At 37.8% G+C, this 26,825-nt stretch overlaps 1 protein-coding gene across 1 annotated transcript in view; it reads left to right on the forward strand.

The window, feature by feature from the left end:
* The window catches only part of PCDH15 (protocadherin related 15), an 850,076-nt gene that overhangs the window by 167,398 nt on the left and 655,853 nt on the right, over positions 1-26,825 (forward strand). Inside the window, exon 3 of the mRNA XM_047824821.1 lies at positions 9,621-9,686. Coding sequence (XP_047680777.1) covers positions 9,621-9,686 — 66 coding nt within the window. The remainder of the gene's footprint in view (positions 1-9,620; positions 9,687-26,825) is intronic.

The following is a 26,825-nucleotide window of genomic DNA, read 5'->3' on the forward strand; positions in this document are numbered from 1 at the left end:
AATATGCAAAAATCATCACTTTAAAAATGTGGAGATATACACATTTTGTATGTTGTTTTGTCATTTGGATAGAACAGAATTTACCTAGCAGGAAATTCTAAAGCACCTCTGTGTGCCAGGAACTCTTCTCTAACACAGCTTCTGTTTGCCAATAATACAACTGGGCTATAGAGAATTTAAGTAATGTTTAAAGGTGCTAAAAGCTAGCAAGTGGTAAAACGTGGCCAGTGTTGAACCCTAACTGTCTCCCAAGGCCATGTCCATAACCATAATACTGGCTGCCGCTTCTCATGTCAGTGTTATACATTACACCTTGGGCCAAGAATGATTCTATACATCCCAAAGTCCCCAAATGTAGTCATGGTTGCCTGCTGGAAGATTCCACAAATAAGGAAAAACTGTCACCATCAACGGAAGAAAAACCCAAATAGCTTCTAACTCATGTAGTATGAACTAGATGTAAGGAAGTCACATTTGGGTGCAAAGACTAACATGTTTGACAATACACTTACATGAAATTATAAAATAATCAAGTATAGTCATATTTCAAGTGAACAAAAATAACTTTAAAATATTCACTTGATCTTCTGATCAGACTTCCCCTGACAATTTATTTTCTGCCCTGCCTTTGTTGTACAGCCCCTGACTTATCTTTATTTCAATTATTTAGACCATTTAATTTCTTATTAAGAATGGGCTTGCCTCTCTCACCAAGTGTCAACCATGCACAAGGCTACTGTTGTTGATAGACCAATTAGAATGAAGTGAATAGTTTCGGAAGAAAACAGTGGCTGAGAGAGCCCCGGTCTCTCTAGTAAATTGTCCTAATGGAAGCAGTGATGGAGAGTGATACTCCTTAATGACTTCAGTAGGCATTACCAGACCATGTTGTTGGAACGTCTTAACCAAATTATATCATCCAATTAATAATGATACTAAGGCATCATAAAATATGTGTTGCTTCCCCCATGGTCAAATTTGAATCCCTAAGTGGTAATGCTGGCAGAGTAATCATAAGAACATATCCTATTCTTGAGCTGGAGATGATGTACTTACTCACTATGCCCTGGAGTTTAATCCATTCATTTTGCTTTTCATCAGTCATGGCCAAGTCCATGTCTTTGTTGACTATAGTTTTAGACAATATACCTTAAAGTGTGGTTCCACTGATCTTTTTTTTTTAATCTTTTTTTTTTAACGTTTATTTTTGAGACAGAGAGAGACAGAGCATGAATGGGGGAGGGTCAGAGAGAGGGAGACACAATATCTGAAACAGGCTCCAGGCTCTGAGCTGTCAGCACAGAGCCCGATTCAGGGCTCGAACTCACAGACTGCGAGATCATGACCTGAGCCGAAGTCGGCCGCTTAACCGACTGAGCCACCCAGGCACCCCTCCACTGATCTTATAACTCAACATCTAACTCCTTTTCTTTTGGATGAGAGAATCAAAATGCGAAGCAAGGAGTTTCTGTCTTCTGACGCCACTCCTATGTGTATTTTCCTGGAAATGAATGTTTCAAAGATCAACAGAAAAGATGAGGGTAGTCCCTGTGCTGCTACTTGTGACAAGCGAACTGAAGCTAAAATATTTGTGTAAAATGAAATTTAAGGAGAGCACAGCACCCCTTTGAATGAGAGGCCAGATTGCTAGGAACTAAGCAACTGATACAGTGTGTGTGTGTGTGTGTGTGTGTGTGTGTGTGTGCGCGCGCGCGCGCACAAATGCAAGCTTCTAAATGAGAGTCCAGACAAACTGATAGCAGAGGGATGTTGAGAAGAATAGGGATTTCAGGAAATCTGAAACTTGTTCTTGACCTTTCTGCTTGATCATTTGGCCACCATTGCATCTGAGGACCACAGTGGGACCCATGGGTAACTGTGAGCACCCCTTTGATTTCTTAGGCTGGGGTTCAAAGATCCTAGTTGTGTCTAGTAAATTTAATCCAGGACAGTGTGTCTACATTGATATATAGAATAAGAATTCTAGCATATTTTTGTCCATAAAACCACGAGAGACATTTCATGTGACTACTTTTTTCCTTAATGAGAATGTACTTTATGATCACATGCAAAGATAAGATCAGCCCTCACTGAATATGTAGGGGAAGCCGAGAGATTCTCTATTGTCTTTTGATCAAAGGAAAAAAAATAGGAATAACTTTATAAATATATTGCTTCCAAAATAATTATAATGTAAAAATGAAAGTTATATCTATTCTGCCTGTACATTTTACAAGGGAGCATTCTTAGAAATTACCATATATTATTTTATTCATCTTTCTTATAGTAAATCTATGACGTAGTTATACTTACTATTATTCCTATTTGTATAAACTAAGGTACAAGAGGTTAATACTCTGTTGAACATTCTGTTACTATTAAAGGCAAAAGTTAGGATTTGAATTGAGGTTTTCTGACATGTCCTTAAACTCCATATTATACTAGGAATAAATTCTATTATTATCTGAAATCACTCCCCCAAAAGATTTCAAATGACTAGTATAAAGAATTTGATGGGCTATTTCTTTTATCTATTTTTCATGAAGAAGGTTAGTCCATAGTTCCACCAATATGTTAAATGAAGATTGTAACATGTCAAATGCTCTGCTGGGGGATAGAATAATTCCCTGATAATCATAGACAGCTGGTAAAGAAATACCTGCATAAAGATTCTAAGGTGACACAAAAGTATTTGTGACTTTTGATGTCATAAAAGATTTGGTATCTGAGGTCTTTGAGTTTTAATTCTTCAAGTGAATTTTGACCAAGTCATGAAAGACCTTGGAACACATCTTGCTCTTAGGATATTGTTGTGATCTTGCTCCATGATTGTTTGCCATGTAAAATTCTAACAGAAATTACAGTCAGTTGGAGGAAAGTGAAAGTCTTTTCCTCCCTTCTCTTCACGCCTCTTTCTCTGGTATTCTCAACCCTCCATGGTCTTCTGTTACTAGACCCACAGAATCTCAAAGGGCTGTATAATTTCTCTATTACCTTCTTTACCTCAATGGTAGATTATTCAAGTGTAGGGGGCGAAATCCGTTTTCCTCTTCCTCTCTAAGTCCTTGACTGAGACACCTTGTAATAAAATATATACAAATTAACAGGAGAAAAACAAAATTACTCACAAAGATATGAGACTAAAAGGCAGCCAGGCAGTTGAGGCTTATATACACACCATCCTGTCCTAAGGAAATGGACAGGGGTCGGGGCTTCAAAGGGTAAGAAGGCAATTCATAAGAAGATGTGAAGAGGAAATTTTTGGTAAACAAATGTTTGCCTTGACATGCAGCTAAGTCTCTCCAATGAAAAAGGTATCTCTGGTAATAACTCTCTTGCTGGCATAGGCCCCCTTTCTAATTTCTTTACACTATAAAAAGGAAGGTTAAAAAAAAGCTTTTCCTGAATCCACTGGGTCTCTATCGCCTTCACCTCTGTATGCCCAAGTGGCATATTTTGAGTAGCACATCCACTCCCCTCACGCTTCTGGTGAGGTAGCCTTAATGATCCTGTCTTTAGACCATTAGTTTGTTGTTCATTCCTTCCACATTACTTGTTTATGAGAATGATATTTCAAATATTAAATAAAGAAGGGGGACGGGGTGCCTGGGTGGCTCAGTTGATTAAGCTTCCGACTCCGGCTCAGGTCATGATCTTACAGTTTGTGAGTTCAAGCCCCACATCGGGCTCACTGCTGTCAGCAAGGAGCCTGCTTGGGATCCTCTGTCCCCCTCTTTCTGCCTCTCCCCCTTTCGTGCTCTCTCTCAAAAATAAATAAATATTTAAGAAAAATAAAAAAGATTCAGTTATAGAGTTTTCATTTTTTTTAATTTTTATAAATTTGATTGAAGCCATAAATTTCTGCATTTAGTAAATAACTGCTGAGAATCAATTATGTTCTAGAAAATTTGTCCTTGGGACACAACCCTGAGTAATAGAAGTAAGATCTGTAAGTGAGTCATCATATATTCATAAACTGGTTCTAGAAGGCAGAGCGAGGGGAGTATATACATCAGAGAAGCTCAGGGTCAGGCATGGTTTCTTTGAGAAACTAAAGAATATACCAGAATCTATAAGATATACAAGTAAATGATGGGCTGAGAGTTAAGATGAGAAATAAGAAATACTGTAATATGCAAGGGTCTTGAGGTAGCTCATGGTGGAACATAGAATGATTAAGGAAAAGAAAAACATTTGTCTAGAATGCTGAGAGCAAGTGAGAACTCGGAAACAGACAAGACAGGAAAGAAATAAGGGGGGGGGGCATATCACATAGGACCTTGGAAGCCATGTATTTTGGTTTTCATTCTAAAATCATGCAGAAGGTAGTAGATCATAAAAAGTTTTAACCTAAAAGCAATGACAGATCATGAAAAGGTAAGTCAGTTGCTACTTATAAAAAGATCACTGTGGATAAAGAGAAAATTAAAAAGTGGGGCAAGAGTGTCCATAGGGAAAGTAGTTAGGAAAATGTATTTGATGAGTAAGAGATCGGATCAGTGTGGTGACACTGGAGACTGAAAGCAGCAGGTAGATATGGAAAGTTTTTCTGTAGGAATTAAATTCAAGGCTCATTGGTGGGTTCAGTCTAGGCGCCTGAGGGAAATGGGAAGGCTCACAGGTGACCCTCTGCTTTCTGGTTTATGCAGCTTGGTGCACAGTTGTGCTATTCGCTGAAATAACGCGGGCGGGAAGATGCCAGTTGTGGGCTCACGAGAGCGGTACATTTAAGGCACCTGTGAAATTGCAAGGGTAGGTGTCGGTTGGGCAGCAGGGCCCAGACTCAGAAGAGGGGTCTACAGGAAACACAATATGCAAGGTATCGACATGGCCAAGGCAATTACAATATTAATATATGCAAAAAGCCAAGTGAATAGGCTTGAAATTTTATTGAAAACACAATGTTTGGCCTTAAAATAACATTTTGAGCATAGGCTACAGTGGGAACGGGGTTTTCCTGGCTGTTCTCACTCCCTTTGAGGAATGAGCATGTGTAGACAAGTTTGGATTATTGCCTTTCTGTGGCCCATCAGATGCACGCTCTGAGCTCCAGGCTGCAATAAGAATAGCATATCACACATGTAGTGCCTTTGAAACCAAGTCATTGCATATTTTTCTAATACTTCCTTTTGGGATTTATCTATTTATTTAGTTAGTTTTAGTTTTTAAAAAATATTTATTATTTTTGAGAGAGAGAGAGAGCACGTGTAAACAGGGGAGAGGGGCAGAGGGAGAGAAAGAGAATTCCAAGTAGGCTGTGCACTGTCAGCACAGAGTCTGATGTGGGGCTCGATCCCATGAACTGTAAGATCATGACCTGAGCCAAAATCAAAAGTTAGACACTTAACTAACTGAGCCACTCAGGCACCCCTATTATATTTATTTTTTTTTATTTGAATTCTGGTTAGTTAACATAGTGCAATACTGGTTTCAGGAGTAGAATTCAGTGATTCATCACTCACACACAACCCCCAGTGCTCGTCCTAACAAGTGCCCTTCTTAATGCCCATCCCCCATTTAGCCCATCCCCCACCCCCTCCGTCTGTCAACCTTCTGTTTGTTCTCCATCCTTAAGAGTTTCTTGGGGTCTGTTTCCCTCTCTTCTTCCCCAACCCTACATGTTCATCTGTTTTGTTTAAATTCCTCATATGACTGAAATCGTATGGTATTTGTCTCTGACTGACTTGTTTCACTTAGTATAATACATTCTAGCTCTATCCTTCTCTTTGCATTTTAAATCCAACTTGTTGCATGAGATTATTTAAAGATACATGGCTTATTTTTAGCTTGATGACAAATTTGCAGGAATAAATCACACTGAGCATTCAGGCATTTGTATTCATATCCTGCACTTTACAATAAATTGGATATGGGAATCAGGTAGAGGCCTAAGAGGTTAGAAATTTGAGGCATGAAAAACAATGAATTTGTGATTTAACCAGGACAGTCAAGGGTGAAATTAAATAGATTAGGGAAGTCCATTTCCAAAGTAGAACGTCATCAGCTAACCTGCCTTTCATGTGGTGGACAAATTATCCATGGACCATAGAGAACACTATCATTCAGCCCCCAAAATGCTTTCTAGTCTTCATTTTGATCTCCATTTTGATATTTTGAGTAGAAAGTACATCACTGGGCATTCCACCCAGATCACTTTCTTTTCAAGACAATTCTGAATATACTTCAATATTGAAAATATTTTTGTGCATTTCAAAACTAATCAGTTATGCTTTCATTAATGCATGATTCCAAAACAAATATTTTAGCTGTTGTTAACAATGCTATTAATGTATTCTTTTTAGAAACCTACTAGTCTCTCTTCGTTAATATTGTGGTCTAAAAATGTTAAATTACTTTTGGTTTGATCTCAAATAAAGCACTTTTTAGACATTAGAACATCTTACTGAGGGAGGGGTGGAGCCTGCTGGAAAAGAAAGCTTAGGGAAAGTCTCCTAAGGGGGGCTGACAGGGAGGAACCACAGCTGGGCCTCTGTGCCTGGGCTGTTTGTGCTGCTGGGGACATAGTGAGAACACAGATTTCTCGGCAGCTCTCATGTTCAATGGGAGATTGTAGCTGGCCAGAGTGTAGTTCAGAAAAAATCAACACACGTTCTTTTAGGACCAAGTCTTAAGAGAGAGTACTAAGAGTACTAAGGTTTGAATATTATAAATATGATGGTTTCTAAGATGAATGTGATGCAACTTTGGTCTGAAGGAGTTCTTGTGAGAAAGACACACTGATTTTTTTTCAGTGGGGTAATTTATCCAGTGGAATATAGTGTGCACTGAAGGAATATAGAGAAGAGACATTTAATCTAACCAGCAATGAGGAAGATCTTCTAGTGAGGTGATGCCTTGCCAGGTTTTCTAAAGAGAAATAGAGGTCAACCAGGGGAAGAAGAGGACAAAGGGCATTTGAGCAGATGGCACAGAAAACACGAATTTGGGTGGTTGTGACTAGAGAATGGACTGAGGGTAGAGAGGGTAAGGCATTTAGGTAGGATTGGGGATGGGGAGTCAGATTTGGCTTAGCTGAGTAGAGAAAGTGTATCCATACATATAATGGTAGCCGCCTGACGAAGGAATAGTCTTGAAAAGTAACTACTCTGTAAAAGACAAACAGAAGAGATGTTTGGTAATCCAAGAACTGTGCCTGGTAAGAATTGGTCAGGTTTCCTTTATTCTCTTCTCCACAGATCACCTCCTCCTTCTTGTGTATCTCCTTTCCACTTACGTTGTCCATGAACTTATTAAGGAATTGACTCCACAAATACCACATTGTACGACACCTGTGTAGTAGGTTATGCGTCTTTGTTCTAGCTGGTCTCTAACCTTTTTCACCTGAGACCCTAGAAGAAAGGAGCTGTTAATTTTATATTCCCATGTTCACAGTAATTCATCTACAGATTTGACTAACCAAATGAATAATGTTTGAATGCATACAAGAATACAATACCAGATGAACAAAATATTATGAGAACATGAGGTGGGAGATAAATTCTGACTGGGGGTGTGGGCAAGTTCTCATAAAACAGGAGAAATCTTGTGCCATCAAGAAAGAGAAAAAGAAAGAAAGGAAAAAAAGGGAAAGAGAGGGGAAGGAAGGAAGGAAGGAAGGAAGGAAGGAAGGAAGGAAGGAAAGAGAAGGAAGGAAAGAAAGGAAAGAAAAGAAAGAAAGAGAAAGAAAGAGAGAGAAAGAAAGAAAGAAAGAAAGAAAGAAAGAAAGAAAGAAAGAAAGAAAGAAAGAAAGAAAAGCAGAAATATGCTGGACAGAAGAGAGGCAGAAATGAATTCAGGTAGCAGAACTTCCCTCAAAATACAAAATAGGTCCCAGCAAGAGTAAAGGGGTCTGATATGGCTGATGGGCACAGGGCTTAATTCTAAGTGAACCATGTTGAGACTTGACATCTTTTGAAGCATTATCCTAAACCCTTTCTGTTTGAGAATCTTTCAATGGTATCATAAGAATTTTTTTTCTTTACTCCAAAGGAAACATGTAAGGTTTTGTGCAGAGATGTGCTATTATGTTACCTTTGATTTGGGTGCATGAAAGTCATTCTGATGGGAAGAATGGATGAACACAGAGTGAGAACAAAGCTTCTGGGAAGTGGTGAGGTAACCACTGCAAGAGTAGGGGTGACAAACAGTGAGCACTTGTCCTATGTTGGGGTGGAGAAGTGCAGTGGACATGAGATATTTTAGATCTAACAATGGTGTGACTTGAAACCCCTTCAATATTGACAAGGATGGAAAGAAAAATACTGGAAATCTGTGAGATATTGAGATTCATGTGAGAGAGCATGTACCTTACATATAGAGTAGTGCTTGCCAAGGGTTCTATTGTTCATGTATATGCACATAATACATAGAATTTGAGTGAACGAATGAATGAATGAATGAATGAATGAATGAATGAATGAAAAACCTTGAAATCTACCCAATGACACACGTGCTTGGATGACATTAAGCAAATGTGATTTATGCTGCAGTCACAGGAGTGTGACATGGATATTTAACTGCATAACACAGCCTCATCAGGCCTACTGAGTACCTCCTAAGAGTGTGGTTTACACCGCAGAAGTGGACATTTGACATCTTGCTGGCAAAGCTTTCCGATTTTAATGGTCATGGATATTGTAGCTCATGACACTATTTTTATGTTCATTATCCTTAGATTCTTGACAAGATATTAGTAGTGTTTAAAGTAACAAATTAGTCATCTCTACTGATGGACAGGCACTAATCTTAACATTCATTCAACATAGGGATACTAGACTGTTCATAATTAATTTGTATGTACCTTTTCATAGGAAACCTATAAATGTACTTTATGTTTTTTCAACTCTATAATAGTAATTTTTCAATATGCTAATGATGTATGATGAAGTTACTGTGTTAGTGTTATATTAGGATTAAAAAGTCTGATATCAGGATTTTATGTATATCTTTTCTGGAAGTTATTATGTGATGTATCTGTTATTATATAGTGCTATTTATATCTTTCAATCCACACTAAATATATACATCTATTCTTTCTTCCTTTCTTTCTTCCATTTTTCTGCTCTGCTTCCATTGATGACTCTATACTTTTGACTCCAGACTGGCAATATGAGGGTAAGATGACAAAAATAAAAATGCCAAACAACCTCATGAACATTGCTTGTCTGTCTTTGTTTTCTTCTCTTTAGAACATTATTAAAATTCTATTCACTCCCTTTAATTAGACCCTTTATCACAATTAAAGTCCAATTATGTTTGTTTCTGTTGTGAAGCTTTAATTACAATTTATCCTTGTTAATCATTCCTTTATGTTATTTCTTTGGGTTAAATTACCATCCCATTATCTCTGTCCTGAAGGACTTCTGCTCTCCAGTGGTCTCTGCTGGTGTTTTCTCCATAAGATTTGAGTAGTTTGGGGTGTACAAAGTGAACGTGTTATGATGTAAGGGATCTCTGTGGTGGTTATGATAAAAAATTAAAATATTAGAAGTAATGATGCATATCAATTTGATTGTGGGATTTTTCTTTTTAAATATCAATATATATCCCAATGAATTTGATCTCAAGGTTAATGCTCGTGCAACTGTTACTTCTTACGTATGGTTGTTTTCTCTCCTTAGATTGCAAACTAGCTAGGGGAGGACCGCCAGCCACCATAGTTGCCATTGATGAAGAAAGCCGGAACGGTGAGTGAGCTTCCTGTTTTACAAATGACGTGTCCAAGAGGGATTTCTTCCCCTTTCAACCCTAGATTTGTTACGTGTGGAAGTACTAAATGAAGTTAACCCAAATCCACAAATAGTGCTCCCCTAATTTCTTCTCTGTATGAGTTTAAATTGGGCCACACGCCCAAAATGCTTTACCTGGATCAAGAGACACTTCCGTGACTGGAAAGGTTGCATAGTCTTGACTGTAAAGGAGTCACTGCACCCAGTCAGTCCCAAGAGTGAATCCAGATACAGCTGGGGTATTTCTTTGTCACTAGGTAGAGTTGACTGTCACCCACACAAACATCTAGTCACCTAAATAAGACACATTGCATCCCTCCAAAAGAAGTCGACCAAAAGGTAAGCCTTCCCCTGGCAGCTTACGCTGGTGGGAATCTGGTAAGGATTACCCTCCATAGCCCACTAGACATGGTGATATAGGAATGGTTATCAGGAGATCTGAAAATTCTTGGGAAGAGAGAACCTGACGAAGGTTCTGAGAGCAGAGGAAGAAGCTTGAGTGTTCGCTCAGTTGGTCTGCCATCATTAACAACTAATAGGGAATCCATACTAAGTTCTTCAAAAAGTACTCTTCCTTATCAAAACCAAAAATAAATACCGCTGGTGCTTTGTTCTATACAACACTCTCTTAGCCTTTTGAACTTCAGTGTGTTTACAGATTCTTTTCTGTTAGGTTGCAGTAAAACGGTATCTCTCAAGTCTTGGTTTCTATTTCAAACTAGTGTAAGTGTGAGAATGTGCTAGGAGGCTCAGTTTGACTACTAATTCTGTGATGGACCTTCCATGGGGCTTGTTCACTTTGTACTTTGTGTCTGTTGGAAGCAGTCTGTTTTCCAGATCAATAAATAAATAAATAAATAAATAAATAAATAAATAAATAAATAAATATTCATATATATACACACACACACACATATACACACACACATATATAAAAGAATTATGTCAATTGGCTTATTACAGAATGACATTTTTCCTGGAATTTAGCCCTACATACATTCTGAAAATTCTATAACATATGTAATACCTTCATTGTGCTGTATTAGAAGCATTCCTTTAGAGGTGCCTGGGTGGCTCAGTTGATTGAGCATCTGACTTGATTTCTATTCAGGTCATGATCTCCTGGCTCATAGAATGAACCCTGCATTGGGCTCTGCACTGACACCACAGAGCCTTCTTGGGATTCTCTCTTCCTCTCTCTCCACCTCTCTCTCTCTCTCTCTCTCTCTCTCTCTCTCTGTCTCAAAATAAATAAATAAACATTAAAGAAAACATTCCCTTACCCCTTTGAAGAGTTGGCATAATTTTTTTTTCTTCTTTTTCCATATCCTTTGGAATCATCCAAAAATGTCCACAGCATTGCTGGTCTCCATTTAAACAAACTTAATTATCTATACTAAATTTTAGCAACATTTAAAAATATCACAAAAATTTGGATGTTTTCATTATTTTTAAAAGTCCAATATATATTGAGCATGAAAGCATATGAAGTTAATGAGTTATTATGTTACATTTGAATAAACAGGAAGTAAATCTTAGATGTGTTTATAGAAAATAAAAAAAAAATACGTGAAAACGCTGTATCAGGAAATTTTTTTTTGCCCATGTAGAAAATTATGGTTTATGTATCATTAACTATTTTCCAAATAAAAATCTGTAATATTTCAAAATCAAATCCGTATTTTCTAAATATTCTCCAAGGAAAACAGTTGGCCTTTTAAACCAGAGACCAAAAAGAAAAAATCTGATAGAAGACCACTGTCTATTTTCGTTTCCCTGTGGCTCACAATTAACTTGAACTTACAAGCTGAGTTGAACTAAAACACTTAATTTTACTAAATAATTTCGTTTTAACACGTGATTCTTTACAGAGATTATTTGCCAAACAGGTGATTATAGACAGTAATGATGATGCTATTTTACCTCCCCCCTGTGTGGACTAGATCCCACTTTCAAAGGATCAGGAACTCTGGGAAGCCCTTGCCACAGAGTGCTGTATACCGCATGTGGTAGACGTTCAATATTTGTGTTCTAGAAGAATGTGACATGATTCAGCATAGCAACGTTGTGTTCTTTAATTGGCATATTTTGTAGAAACTGCCAACTACTCAGAATGCTGCCAAAGTTACTTGAGTGTCATCACAAGCAATATAAATACTTGTCTGGAGGCTAAATGTTTGCATTTTTGTTTTACATTAAACTTCTAAAAATATGATCAAGTGAACCTCTGCCAGAGATTATAATGCGGTATGCCGTCATCTTGTCTTGAATGTCTGAAGGAAGCAGCGTATGAAAGCGTGTCCCATATTTTTCTTCAGTCTATCTAAGAAACTTCCAGTAAGACAGTTAATTCTGATCCTGCTCTTAACCTCTCTTAATTTCTCTTTCCCACCAGTTTTTAATTGGTTGTAATAAAACCTGGGGATATTTGATTTTACCAGTTTAATAAACACTCATTTTAAAGAACAAACCCTTTCTTAAGTCAAACTGGTAAGTCTATTGTGTGTCAGCTTGCCTGTGGTTTACTTTATTAATGACTACAGGTAAATAATATCTATTGCTGAAGACCTCTTCCCACTAAAGTACAGCTTTTAGTAGCTCACTTTTTTTTATTAAGTCTATACTTAATGTTCTCATGTAAGTCGTTGAGGTCCATATATAGAATGTCCATTATTTGTCACATGCACCTGCATCTTTCAAAACTTTTATACTGCATAGGATGGGACTATTTCCTCGTTGTGAATATGCATTATAATTGCATTTTCACAAATGTGTATGTTTGAAAGATAAAAACTGTAATAGGTAAAGATCCATAAGCTTCTTTGTAACCCTGGGCTCTGTCAGATTCTTCCCGTCTTTGATCATTGTTCTCAACAGAATATTGATAAAAGATTCTTCATATAACTCTCGACCCGAACCAGGATAAGTATAGAAAAACAGAGGTTATGCTTTAAGGACACAATGTCAACACATAAATGGACACGTGCTGGCCCCTGACAACCATGAGAAAAGCCTTGAGGTGGTGGGTATGGCATGTTTAATGTGCAGTTACATTTAGAAGGGAGAATGCACATGGAGAAACAGACTTAGGACATATTCTCTTATTTAATAAAATAAGAATATCTAAAAATTCTTTCTGGAAAATTTTTGTCCCCACAAAAGCCTACACATGGATGTTTATAGCAACTTTATCTCTAATTTCTAAAACTTGGAAGCAAACAAGATGTCCTTCAGTAAGTGAGTGGATAAACTGTGCTACATTCAGACAAATGTAGGGATAAAAATAAAGAGCTGATGAGCCAAGAAAGGCATGGAAAAACCTATTCTTGTTTTTTTTTTTTAATTCCAGTATAATTAACCAATTATATTAGTTTCAGGTGGATAATGTACCAATTTAGCTGTGCTATACATTACCCAGTACTTATCAAAATAAATGTGTTCTTAATACCCATCACCTCTTTCACCCATTTGCCCACCCACCTCCCCTCCGGTAACTATTGGTTTGTTCTCTGTAGTTAAGAGTCTGTTTTTTTGGCTTATTTAGTTTGTTTGTTTGGGAAGTATAGACATTTTAACATTTTTTTTTTCCCATTCTATGAACATGGAACATATTTCCATTTGTTTGTGTTGTCCTCAGTTTCTTTCATCAGTGTTTTACAGTTTCAGAGTATAGGTCTTTCATCTCCTTGGATAAGTTTATCCCTAGATATTTTATTATTTTTTTTTAATTTTTTTTTCAACATTTATTTATTTTTGGGACAGAGAGAGACAGAGCATGAACGGGGGAGGGGCAGAGAGAGAGGGAGACACAGGATCGAAAACAGCTCCAGGCTCTGAGCCATCAGCCCAGAGCCCGACACGGGGCTCGAACTCACGGACTGCGAGATCGTGACCTGGCTGAAGTTGGACGCCCAACCTACTGCGCCACCCAGGCGCCCCGATATTTTATTATTTTTGATGCAGTTGTAAATAGGATTGTTTTCTTACTTCCTCTTTCTACTACTTCATTATTAGGGTATAGAAATGTAATGGACTTTTGTATGTTGATTTGGCATCCCACAACTTTACTGAACTCACTTATCAGTTCTCGATTTTTGGTGGAGTCTTTAGTGTTTTCTATAAATATTATCGTGTCATATACAAATAGTGAAAGTTTTTTTTTCCTTCCTTACCAATTTTAATGCCTTTTATTCCTTTATCTTGCCTAATCGTTATGGCTAGGACTTCTAGTACTATGTTGAAAAAAAAGTGGTGAGAGTAGGCATCCTTGTTTTGTTCCTGATCTTAGAGGGAAAGCTTTCAGTTTTCACCACTGAGTACGATGTTAGCTGTAGGTTATCCAATTGTTGGTCTATATTTTTTTTCATAATATTCTCAAAGTCCTTTGTATTTCTATGATGTCAGTTATGTCTCCTTTTTCATTTCTGATTTTATTTGAGCTCGCTCTCTCTCTCTCTCTCTCTCTCTCTCTCTCTCTTTTAATGAGTCTGGCTAAAGGTTTATTAATTTTGTTATTTTCAAAGAACCAGGTCCTGGTTTGATTGATCTGTTCTATTGTTGTTTTGTTTGATAGTTTGTTTAGTTTCGATTTTGTTTATTTTTGCTTTAATCCTTACTATTTCCTTCCTTCTACTGGTTTGAGTTTCATTCATCCTTCTTTTTTTAGTTCCTTTATGTGTAAAGTTAGGCTGTTATTTGAAATTGATTTTGCTTCTTGAGGTGGAGACATATTGCTCTACATTTTCCTCTTGAGTAGCTTTTGCTGCATCCCAAATATTTCAGACCATTATGTTTTCATTTCCTCTGTCTCCCTGTATTTTTTTTGAATTTTCTCCTTGAGTTCTTGGTTGACCCATTCATTGTTAAATAGCATGTTATTTAACCTCTATGTATTTGTGTTCTTTCAAAATTTTTTCTAGAGTTGATTTCTAGTTTCATATTGTGTTAGTCAGAAAAGATGCATAATATGACTTTGATCTTTTTGAATTTGTTGAGCCTTGTTTTGTGGCCTAACATGTGGTATATTCTGGATAATTTTCCATGTGCACTTGAAAAGAATGTATAGGATGGAGTGTTCTGAATATATTTGTTAGATCCGTCTAATCCAATATGTCATTCAAAGAGACTGTTTCAAAAAAGGAAGGAAGGAAGGAAGAAAGGAAGGAAGGAAGGAAGGAAGGAAGATAGAAAAAAGATACTGTTTCTTTGTTGATTTTCTGTTTGGATGATCTACCCATTGCTCTCTTATTGGGAGCATAAATGTTTATAATTGTTATCCCTTCTTGTTGGATTGTTTTCTTTATGATTGTCTAGTGTTCTTCCTTGTCTCTTGTTACAGCCTATGTTTTAAAGTTTATTTGTAGACATGGAGAAATCCTAAATACACATACCTAAGTGAAAGAAGCCAATCTGAAAAGTCTACATATATATGATTCCAACTGGAAATACAAAAGTATGGAGACATTCTTGAAAAGGCAAAATTACAGAGAAAATACAAAGTTCAGTAGAGTCTGAGGGTGAGTGGGAGAGAGATAAATAAGCATTACACAGAGGATATTTTTTGGTGGAAAATACTCTATATGATATTCTAATGATGGATTTATGTCATCATACATTTGTTCAAACCCATAGAATGTATAAAACCAAGAGTGAACCCTAAGGTAAACTATAGACTTTGGATCATTATGATGTGTCACTGTAAGCTTATCCTTAATTTCTAAAAAAGTACCATTCTGATGAGTGATTTTGATAATGGAGTAGACTATGTGTGTGAGAGGATATGGTGTGTGTAGGAAATCTCTGTATGTCCCTTTCATTTTTTGTTGTAAATTTAACATGGCTCTAAAGATGTCTTTAAAAATCTTTCTGGAAATATATGTTCTAGGTTCAATGGACTCTTAGCTGTCTGTGGCACTGAGTCTGTACTGGAAGGAAGGAGGAGGAGCAGTTATACCAGAACCATTGACAGTCTGTCCTCAAGTGCCAGCTGTTGTACAGGAACTGTGGCACAGCTTCCAGACAGGTTTTAGTACATCCAGTTTGGGCTAATCCTTAGGAACTGGACAGATCCATAGGCACGACTGAGGCAAGGGGACCAGAAAATGGTTTTAAGTCATGGTTAAATCACGTAACACTGTGATTGTACAAAAAATGGAAAGGTTCAGAGGCAAAGGGGTATTAAGTGAGGGATTAAAGCCCATCCTAAAGGCCCTTTATAGATTTAAAGTCAAAAAGATATTGTGAGCTGAGAGCAAATTTGAGAAATGAAGAGTGATGCTGAATGTATAGTTTGAAAGCAGCCGCCAACAAAGGATGCCACAGCTAACTCAATGGGAGCTCCCTTTTCACTCTCAGAGCATTCGAGAGTCAGGGTGTGAGTGAGGTTGAGGATTACAAACCCCTACCTGCTTCCTGGAAGGGAGAGGAGGCCACAGAAAGAAGCGGTGACTTCAGTTGGTCACCGCTTCCCCAGAGTGGCTCTGGTCCAAGTATGCAGTTAAGGTAGAGGAGGAAGGGGTGTAGAAGTTGGTCCTTTACTTGAGACAGTCATGGTATGGAGGTGTATTTAGGAGTTCCTCAGTGTTCTTTTCCTTCCATTGTCAAAACCACTAGGCTTAGAGGAGGAGATTACATTTTTTGTTGATGTTTCTCTTTCCCTGTAGTTGGCAATTACATGAACTTTAGTTTATCAGAAGGAGTTAGTCAAACTCTGCTCTGCACACCTCCAAAGATTGTCAAGGGGAATCACACACATTCCCAGGGAGACAAAAGAAAACAAAACAAAAGCAAAACCTTGCTTACACTCATCGACACAAAATCTTCAAATACCCAACAGTGTTTTAATGAACATTCCCAAAGTGTAAACAATGTGTGATGTGATAAAAATCTTTGGCACCCAAATGTTCATTCAAATGTTTTGCCCATTTTTAATTTATTCTCCTTCATTCCCCAAAGAGAAAAGAGTCCACACTGGCTGAAGGTTTTTACAATCTGAGGAGAAGAAGGGTTGACTCTGTAGAGTAGCACATGATAGATGAGTTGAACCACAGATGTGAGACTGCAGGAGGTACTCAGGACAGAGGAAACTAAGGAACCAACATGGCCGGTGCCAGGTAGCCTGGATGACTGTGTTCTATTCGGGTAAAGTGAGAGACTCCCAAGATGTGGTGGCTGCTGGACGTGCATAGTAGATGCAGAATGTTTCAGTAATAAGTTGTCACAGACAGAGCCCTTGGCTCTTGTAAATAGTTGAAGAAATGGTGTTAAAGATTGAATTTTTATCTGGGCCTTTCCCTGGGCCATGCTTCTTGCAATGTGTCAAAACTAGGACACTGGCTTAAGATGTCCCTGGATTTACCTCTCTGTCTCTATGTGCCTATCTGTCCTTCTATCAGTTCTATGATGAATAATTCTTTTGGTTATTTCAAATAAGCATAACAACTGAGAATTGCCGACATAATTTATATATTAAATAAAATCTGAATTCCAGGATACCTTCTGAGATATTAAGCTTTTGGAAGTTGTATGGAGCTTTACTCATGAAAACAAGGGGAGGGAAAATCAAGTGAATATGTCTTAGGAGAGGGTTAGTTCTCAACAGCTACTTTCTGCAGGCGCTTTAATTCCGTCTCTGTTTTGCACTGTTGTCTCATTGCTAGTGGAAACAGTGTCTCTTTCTTTGAAGTCTTAATTGCTAAATCCCATAATAATTCCATATCTAAAATATGAAAAAAATTAAAAGGAAAATTTAAAACAAACAAAAACAAACAAAATGCAGCTGAATCTCTACTATACGCTATGAAACACAGCAAGTGTAGCAATAATAGAAGCTCAAAAATTAGGGTAAATTAATGGGTGACTGCACAAGCTTATAAAATACTAAAATCAGACTAACGTTTTGTATGGGGTCATGTAGGATCATCAGTACTGACATCAAACAATTGATCTTCAGCCTTATATGGCGGTTTTTGTGTCTTCTGGATAAATAGGTAAAATATTTTCTTTTCTGTAATTTATAACATCCTAACTTGATTCTTAACTGACAAAAAGTTACATATTTTTATAAGACATTAGTGGTCTTCTGGCTAGATTGCTTCTGGATGTTGCATAGGACCGAAAGCATGATCACAGATTGCTTTATTGTCATTTTATTGCTTATTTCACCCAGTCTTCAATGAGTCATTCTGAGTTGTTTCCGGTGAAAAAAGAACATAGAGATGAGGAAAGAGATTTTTTTCCATAAATTATAAAGGAGTTAAATTAAGCTATCCAAAATCCATTTGCCAATATCAGACCTAAGTTGATGTAAAAAAAAATCGTGTTCAATTCCTCATGTATTTTAATCCTCTAATTGCGCCTATAAGACAACTGTCATAAGAGAAAACAATTTGGCTCTGTTCATTACTGGTGAAGCTATATATGCAATGAGGCATTCTGCTTCTTTTTATTTGTGCCAAAGAATCATTTTCTAAAAGGTCAGCAGCTACAAACCTTCTGAATATATATCTGAAATGATAAGTAAATAGGAAAGTTTCTAAGCATTAAGGAAATAGGTTGTTACTTATCTCCTCAAGTTATCTAGAATTTTATTGACATTAAATCATATATTATGTTTCATTTATGATATATTTTTTTGCTTGTCTGTTGACTGAATAGCACCCAATATGCAGTGGGTTTGCCAGAGGCTGGAGTAATGGAAGGATCATAAAACAGGAGGCAGGGGAAATGCACAAAGCAGACGGAAGTCAGAAAGGCCAGCAAGCTAGGGCACTTTAGATAAGGAAAACAAGTCTGTGAAACTTAGTAGCCCCTCATTTACTGTTTAAATTTCAGAATGCTAATGCTGTTACCAATGATGAAAAGATTAAAGAGTAGAAAATGACCCCTGGTCTCCAAGAAAATGAAAGGCACATTTAAGAAAAAAAACGTTCTATCCTAATTGTATTTTTCCCGTTGCTTAAATCCTTCATGTTAATCCCATATCTAATAGGAATAATCCGAATTACATAGAATTAAATCGTGTCACACACACAGACTTCTACACAATATTGTTATTGTACTCACCCTTTTTTCTATAGCTGGCATCTAAATCATAAGTCTTTAGGGCAAATGGTGGGAACTGGTATTGATTTTATTTGCATAGACTGTTGGAACGTGGGCCATGGGCCACATGGGCAGTAGGCAGTATTAGGGGGGAAGGCCTATGAATGTTCTTTCCACTTGTAAACATGAAGGAAAGAAGATACTCCATATTTTTTGTCAGAACAATAGGAAAATCTGTAAATTAAAGATGTCATTCTAATTTAAATTTTGATTTCTTTTATGAGCTGAACAAAGCACATCTGTGTGCCTCATGTGGCCTGTAGGCCACCAATGTTTTGACTTCTAATTTGGATAACAAAGACCAGAGAAACAAGTTAGCCTGATGTAAAAGAGAGATGGTTCCACATGGGAGAAGCCACGTCCAGAGGATGAGGCTTTGGTTGGAAGGAAGGAGACCTTGGCTTTGAGCTTTCTCTGCATATCCACAGCACTCTTTACCCGTAGCTCATTCAATGTTTGAGTTTCATTGGGGAGTGAGTCCCTGATGGGAATTATTTAGGATAGAAGAGACAGCAAGGTTTAATTACTGGTTTTAGAATCAAGCTCCTGGGGGTATTCTCTGCCCAGAACCTTTTTAAGAAATGTCTACACCTGATTTCTCCTGTGCCTTATGACAAATATTGGCCCCTAGGTTACTGATCCTCATCGCTGGGACAGCAGGCCTATGGGTTTTCCCCTCTGTGAGGACACAGAAATCTGAAGTCGGTCAGTCCAGTCACTTCTGAATAGAGGAGAGTAGTACACATTTTAAAGGTTATGCAACAGTAACCTGGATGATATGAAATGTTTCTTGGACGTAAAATAACTCCTATAGCAGTTTTCAAAACAAATGTTCAAATGCCCTGTATTTCTAATTGGAATTATTGATGTCATTCAATTAAATATGCTTGCACGTGTGCTTTCTGGATTAATGAACGGGAAATACGTGGTTGCCCTATACCTATAGCTACTTCATAAAACCGCGAGGGATATACTGGAGCTAGCGATTATTTCCTGTCTGTACCAGAGGATGCAGCGCAAGGAAATAGTGCATACTTACTCCTTAGAACAAATAAAAAAATGAATCTCTTAACTGTACTCCGTCATGAAAGATTTGGGGAATCGTCACAGCTATGCACCATTACGACACATTCAGCTTGGCTAAAATACAAAGGGCTTTATTAAACAGAATGTGGAGATATGCTGGGGCGCCTTGGGTGGCTCAGTCGGTTGAGCATCCAACTCTGGCTCAGGTCATGATCTCACAGCTGGTGAGTGCGAGCCCCGTGTCGGGCTATGTGCTGACAGCTCGGAGCCTGGAGCCTGGAGCCTGCTTTGGATTCCGTGTCTCCCTCTCTCTCTGTCCCTAAGCCACTCGCATTCTGTCTCTGTCTCTCTCTCAAATATATATATATATATATATATATATATATATATATATATATATATAAACAAAATTAAAAGAAAAAAGAATGTGGAGATATGCTACCATATTAAAGATGCTTTCTTTTTAATCTACTCAGAGTACTTGCCATTGTGTTTTGTTTGTTTTGTTTTGTTTTGTTTTGTTTTGTACCAGCTCTTATCATTATTTTCTAGCCTTCACATTTTGCCACGTGGTAATTCTTACTTCTTAAGTCTCCAGTGCTGGCCGCTTAGCCCTAACACTCCTTCCTAACTCTGCACACCCTGGAAACAAGGCTCTTTCCAGAAATCTTCTTTTCCCTGCTCTTCTTTATGCTGGTCTTCTTCCTGTGTGTTCGCTTTTCCTTTTGAAAATTTACAAATCTACAAAACAGTTGTTTGAACTTTTCCATTTGTATGTAGTTGAGAGGGTTGCTTCTGAAAATGGTTTTGAGTAGGAAAAGAACAGTGGTTACCAGTCAGGGTGTGCAAGAAAAGTTATCTCCCCAAGTGTCTCTACCGAGTTCATTTACTGTCCTTCAGAGTATTTATTTAGCCATGTGAGAGCTCTTATCATAAACGGCCAGACCAAAGGTTATAAATGAATTCAAAACAATTTGAAAACAAAATGAATAATTTAGAAGCTACCCTTGAGACTTTGTCTGTAAACTTAGAAACAGCCTGTTGAAGATGCTTGTAGTGAAGAAGCTTTATGCAACACTGTTGTAAACAAAGATGTGCTTTCTTTCTTCTTTTTTTGATTTTTGTTTTTTGTTTTGTTTTTTGTTTTTTGGTTTTTTTGTTTTGTTTTGTTTTGTTTTGTTTTTTGTATTTCTAATGACCAGTTTATATCTCTACTACGTTTACTCGCTGTGTCAGGTAGTGATTATTAAAATGAATGTTTAATTTCTATTATTTGAAAATTCTTTTGACACCTTCAGTCTTGATGTCTCTAAAATGAGGCCCAATGCCAAACAGGCTATTGTCACTTAACACCAATCTGTTATGTGTTCCAGGAGAGAAGTGATTATTTCAGCTTGATTTCAGTCTGTTTCAAAATGCCAGCGAAGTCCCACAAAATATCATTTTTCTCCATCATTTTCACTCTTTACCCAATGCTACTCTGGCTTTTTTTTTTTTCCAGTGGAAGCAAAACAATTAAAATGATATCTGACTTTGAGGAAAGTAAATATCAGCAATTTGAAATTGAATAAAGAGATTATTTTTATCTTCCCACATAGTCCCAGTTTAGCTGCTTACATGATGCATTTCTAGATTGGAAATCCCTATTTTGTGTATTAAAACATCTTTTCATTGTCAACGAATGAGACATTGATAAGAAACTAAACATCCTTGTAACTGTTTTTTTTTTTTTTAAAGAAACCTCAGATATTATCTTTTGGGCTTTAGTTTTATAAAAGCATGATGCTAAAATTAACATTTTTGACATGTTGTGTTGTATTTTAAGTCTCAATAAGAATTGAGCATTCTTTCCCCTGGTATGTCTGTTTTTAACTTAAATTTTAATTTGTAACTTATTGACTATTAGTCAAAATTAAGGCTCTAGGAAAATGTAGCTTCTTAATTCAGTGCCACAATCATTCAGGAATCACACAAACATCCCTGGAATATGTGAGAGAAATTTCTTCTGTGAGTCTTATTACATGGGGTAAGGCATACAGTTGTATTTCTGTTAACCCAGTGGTGGAGAGACAAGCAGAATGCCCTGTAAATATACAGAATTCAGTTAGACTGTAAATATAAATCCATGCTCTAGGGGAAAGACAGGATGGAAGGGGAACATGTAAGCCTGTGGCTCATATTTTTCTGCCCACAACTGATGCAACCTTTTATCTTAAATGGGGAGTATTAGGATCATTTATAGTAGATTGCAAGTTTCCTGAGAACAAAGACTGTATCTGCTTTGATTCATTGCTGTGATGCCAGAATGTAGCGAAATGCCTGCAGGCATTTAAAAAAAAAAACAACCTACTTTTTTTGACAGAGTGAATCATTAACATGAATCCCACAAACACCTGCTATCATTAGAGTTAAATGGCACTCACCTGTCTGTTTAGGATAGTTTGGAGCATTTTCATCATTAAGATTTTTCAACATAATTCACCATTAATCACAATTCACTGTGCACATAGAAGGAAACTGTGTCCTTTTTAATTTTAAGTGTTCTTTTTTGCCTGCATGACCGTGTCTACAATGAGACAAATTTCTTTTGTATTTATAAAATAGTTTTGACATTAATCAAAAATAAGTGAATGCTATATGTATAAAATGAGGAACCTCACCCATCAGTGCAACAAGTTACAGAAACCACCCCCCAGGACTGAGGAATCAGTAGAGCCAGAACCTCACCCATCAGTGCAGGCAACAAGATATAGACAAATCCCCCTAGGGCTGAGGAGCCAGTGGACCAGAAAATGCCTAGTCCCTCTCCCTGTTGTCAGGCAAAAAAATGGGTGAGTTCAGTCCTGGGCAGGCAGTCATGCATGAGATAGAATCTGCAGAAGCCTAGCCTTCCCAATGGCTGACTCCAGCATAGCATTAGAGAAAAAAGGCAAGAAGGAAGGAAGGAAGGAAGGAAGGAAGGAAGGAAGGAGTTAAGGAAGGAACGGAAGGAGGAAGGAGTTAAGGAAGGTATGAATGGAAAGAAGGAGGGAGGGAAGGAGAGAGGGAGGGAGAGAAAAAATTGATCATAGCAGAGGCAGTAAGAGAAATGTCCCTGGTCCACCCCTCCTCCCAGGAGACCTGGAAAGAGGCTGGCTTGGCCAGTGGAGGTGATCTCTCCCACAGAGGGAAAAGGAAAGCAGTGAGTAACAGTCAGGCTACTCCAGCTGGGTGTTTGGTTGGGGGAAGCCCACCCGTCCCCACCAGCTCCTGGGGCTCTGCAAACTGGGGGAGGGAGGATGCTGAGAAGCAGATAAGTATGCCAGATGGTGGTAACAGGATTGTGCAGAAAGTCCACCCACAAGCCTCTGGGAGTTCCACTCCCAGAGTTCTTTCTGCTGGGTCTGCAGGCACCCCAAACCCATGCTAAACCCGCATCCCCCACTCTGCCATTTGTTCCTTGTATGTGCTCCCAGGCACACCCAGGAGCCCCAGTAAACAGGGAGCTTAAAGAAAGCAGGCCTGGGGCCAAGGTTGGCAGACCAGGGACAAACTGCAAACTTAAGCTATAGCTCCACCTTCTGGATTCCCAAGAGAGATCTCTAATAACAAGTTGGGTGACCTGGAAAAATCAAATAGAGGTCTCTAGTAGCCAGCTGGGTGACCTGGAAAAACCAAGGGGAGGTCTTTAGTAGTCAGCTAGGTGACCTGGAAAAAAGAGAGGTCTCTAATGTCAGCTGGGTGAACGGGGAGAACCGGAGACAGAAAAGCTCACAAACTGCCTACAAGAGCAAACAAGAAGAGTAGAGCAGCTACACTTCCTCAAGGACAGAAACCAAAACAAAACAAATCTGCCATAATAACACCACTGTAGGATCTAACAATGCATGTGCTGAAGGCTAAGGGCAAAGAGTTAAAGAGGTGTCAGCTACTCCAGATAGGAAAGCAATCATGCATAACAACAAGCAATATGAAAAATCAAGGTGACATGACCTCACAGAAAGAACATAATAAGTCTCCAGCCACCAAGTTCAAAGGCAGAGAATATTTCAATCTAACTGATAAAGGATGTAAAATAATGATTTTGAAGAAACTTGGGGAGTTACAAGAAAAACTATGAGAGATAATTCAGTGAAATTGGGAATAAAATATGTGAATAAAAAAAAGGACCAAATAGAAATCCTAACCTGAAGAGCCAATGGCCGAGATCAGGTGAGGCAGCATCAGTAACTGGGCAGACCAACTAGAAGGAAGAATGAGTGACTTGGAGGATAGGAGTTTTGAAATGACACATGAGAAAAAAGGGAAATACAATTTTGAAAGAGCAAAAAGAGTCTATCAGAGCCACCAAAACCCAGAGAATGGCAAATATTAGAATAATCAGGACTCCAGGAAGAGAAAAGAAAGACAAAAGGACAGTCTCTTTAAGGAAATAACAGCTGAGAACTTGCCAAACCTGGGGAAAGATTTGGACGTACAAGGCCATGTAGCTGCTGGAACACTTTATTATCTCATGTGAAAGACCGTCTCCAAAACACGCTGTACTGAAATTGTCAAAATACAATGATGGAGACAGGGAAAGGCAGCCAGGAAAAAAGTGGATAGGACACCCAGAGGAACCCTGTTAGGCTATCAACAGATTTCTCCGCAGAAACTACAGGCCAGGAGAGAGTCGAATGGTGCCTTCAAAGTGTTGGGAAACAAAAACAAAAAGAAAACACCGCCAGCCAAGATACTTTATGCTGCATAGTTGTCCTTCAGGTATGAGAGAGAGATAAAGACCTCCCCGCACCAACAGAAGCAGAGGGAATTCACCACCACAGGAATCGCCTTGCAAGAAATGTGGAAAAAATTCTTCAGGCTGAAATGAAAAGATGCTAATCCATGACACAAAAACATCTGAAAGTATACAACACAGACAAAACGGTGAAAAATATGCAGTGAGACCTGGAAAAACTCTGTTTTAGGATAGAGTATTAACCACTCATTTGTGGTATAAAGGTTAAAGGAAAAGTAGTAAAAATAATTATAGATACTATAAATTGTTGAAGAAATTACTCAACATAAAAAGAGATAATTTGTGATGTCTGTAGTATAATAGGGAGGAGTAGGAGGCTAGATCCTTTATTGGTGATCAAAGGGAAGTTGCTCTCAGCCTAAAATGGACTGTATTATCTATAAGATGTTTTATGTAAATTCTGATGTAACTACAAAGCAGAAACCTGGAGTAGATCTACAAAACAGAACAGGGAAGCAGGGCACATCTCAACAGAAAATAATCAATCTATAAAGACATGCAAAAACAGAGGGAAAAAGAAACATTGGAAATACAAAACATCCATATAGAACAATTAATAAGATGGCATTAGTAAGTCCTTTACTTATCAATAATTACTAAATGAAATGGGTCGAATGCACCAGTCAAAGGCACAGAGTGGCTGGATGGATAAAATGCAATATCCAACATAGACTCAAAATGAAGTAATGGAAAAAGACATTCCTTACAAGTAGAAACCAAAAGAAAGCAAGGTAGCTACTACCTATACTGTACAAAATGTAGACTTCCAGCCGAAGATGATAAAAGAGCCAAGGGAGGTCAGTATGTAATGATAAATAGATCAATCCATTAAGAAGATATAACAGTCATAAATATATATGCACCCAACACTGGAGCACCTAATATATTAAGTAAATACTAACAAATATGAAGGGAGAAATAGACAACAATACACTAATAGTAGGGTATTTCAACACTCCACTTTCAACAATAGATAGATCATCCAGACAGAAAATCAACAAGAAAACGATGGACTTGAACCATACGTTAGACCCCATGGACCAAACACACGTCTTTAGAACATGCCTTTCAATAGTAGCAGAAGACACATTCTCGTCACGTGCATATAGAACATTCTCAAGGAAAAATCATATGATAGGACACAAAGTATGTCTCTGCAAATGTAAGAGGGTCAGAATCATACCAGTATCCTTTCCTACCATAATGGGATGAAACTAACAATCAACCACATGAGGAAAGCTAGAAAACATGTACAAGTATATGGAGACTAAACAGCACACTCCTAATCAATCAATAGGTCAAAGAAAAAATCAAAAAGGAAATCCAAGAATACCTCAAAAAAAAAAAAAAAAGAAAGAGAAAGGAAATATAATGTATCTAAACCTACAGGACATTGCAAAAGTGGTTCTGAGGGGGAACTTTACAGTGAAAAATACATATAGAATTCAGAAAGATCACAAAAGACTAACTCTATACCTCAAGGAATTAGGAAAAAGAACAAATTAAGCCCAACAGAAGCCTTAGCAGAAGGAAGGGAATGAAGAGCAGAGGGAGAATAAATCTATAGAAAATAAATCTATAGAAAAAAAATCACCAACCCTAAGTGCTGTTTAATTTTGATTTTTTTAACAAAAATTTTTAACATTTATTTAATTTTTAAGAGACAGACACAGCATCTGAAGCAGGCTCCAGGCTCCAAGCTGTCAGCCCAGAGCCCGATGCAGGGCTCAAAGTCATGAACTGTGAGATCATGACCTGAGCTGAAGTCAGAGGCTCAACCAACTGAGCTACCCAGGCCACACCCCCCCCCACCTTAAGTGCTGGTTTTTTTGAAAGGTAAACAATATTCACAAAATTTTAATGAGACTAAGGACAAAAGAGAGACAATTCAAATAAATAAAATCAGAAATGCAAGAGGGTATGTAACTGGCAGCACAGAAATACAAGCAATCATAAGGGACTATTATGAACAATTATACAACAACAAATAGATAACCTAGAAGAAATGGGTAATTTCTAGACTCAGACATTCTACCAACAGAATCAAGAAAATAAAAAAGTCTGAACAGAATGATAACAAGAAGGAGATTAAATTAGTAATCAAAAACTTACCAAAGCAGAAAACCCTAGGACCTGGTGGATTTACTGGAGAATTCTACCAAACATTTAAAGAAGAAGTAACACCAATCCTT

The sequence above is a fragment of the Prionailurus viverrinus genome, chromosome D2, assembly GCF_022837055.1.
Source record: "Prionailurus viverrinus isolate Anna chromosome D2, UM_Priviv_1.0, whole genome shotgun sequence".
Lineage (NCBI taxonomy): Eukaryota > Metazoa > Chordata > Mammalia > Carnivora > Felidae > Prionailurus > Prionailurus viverrinus.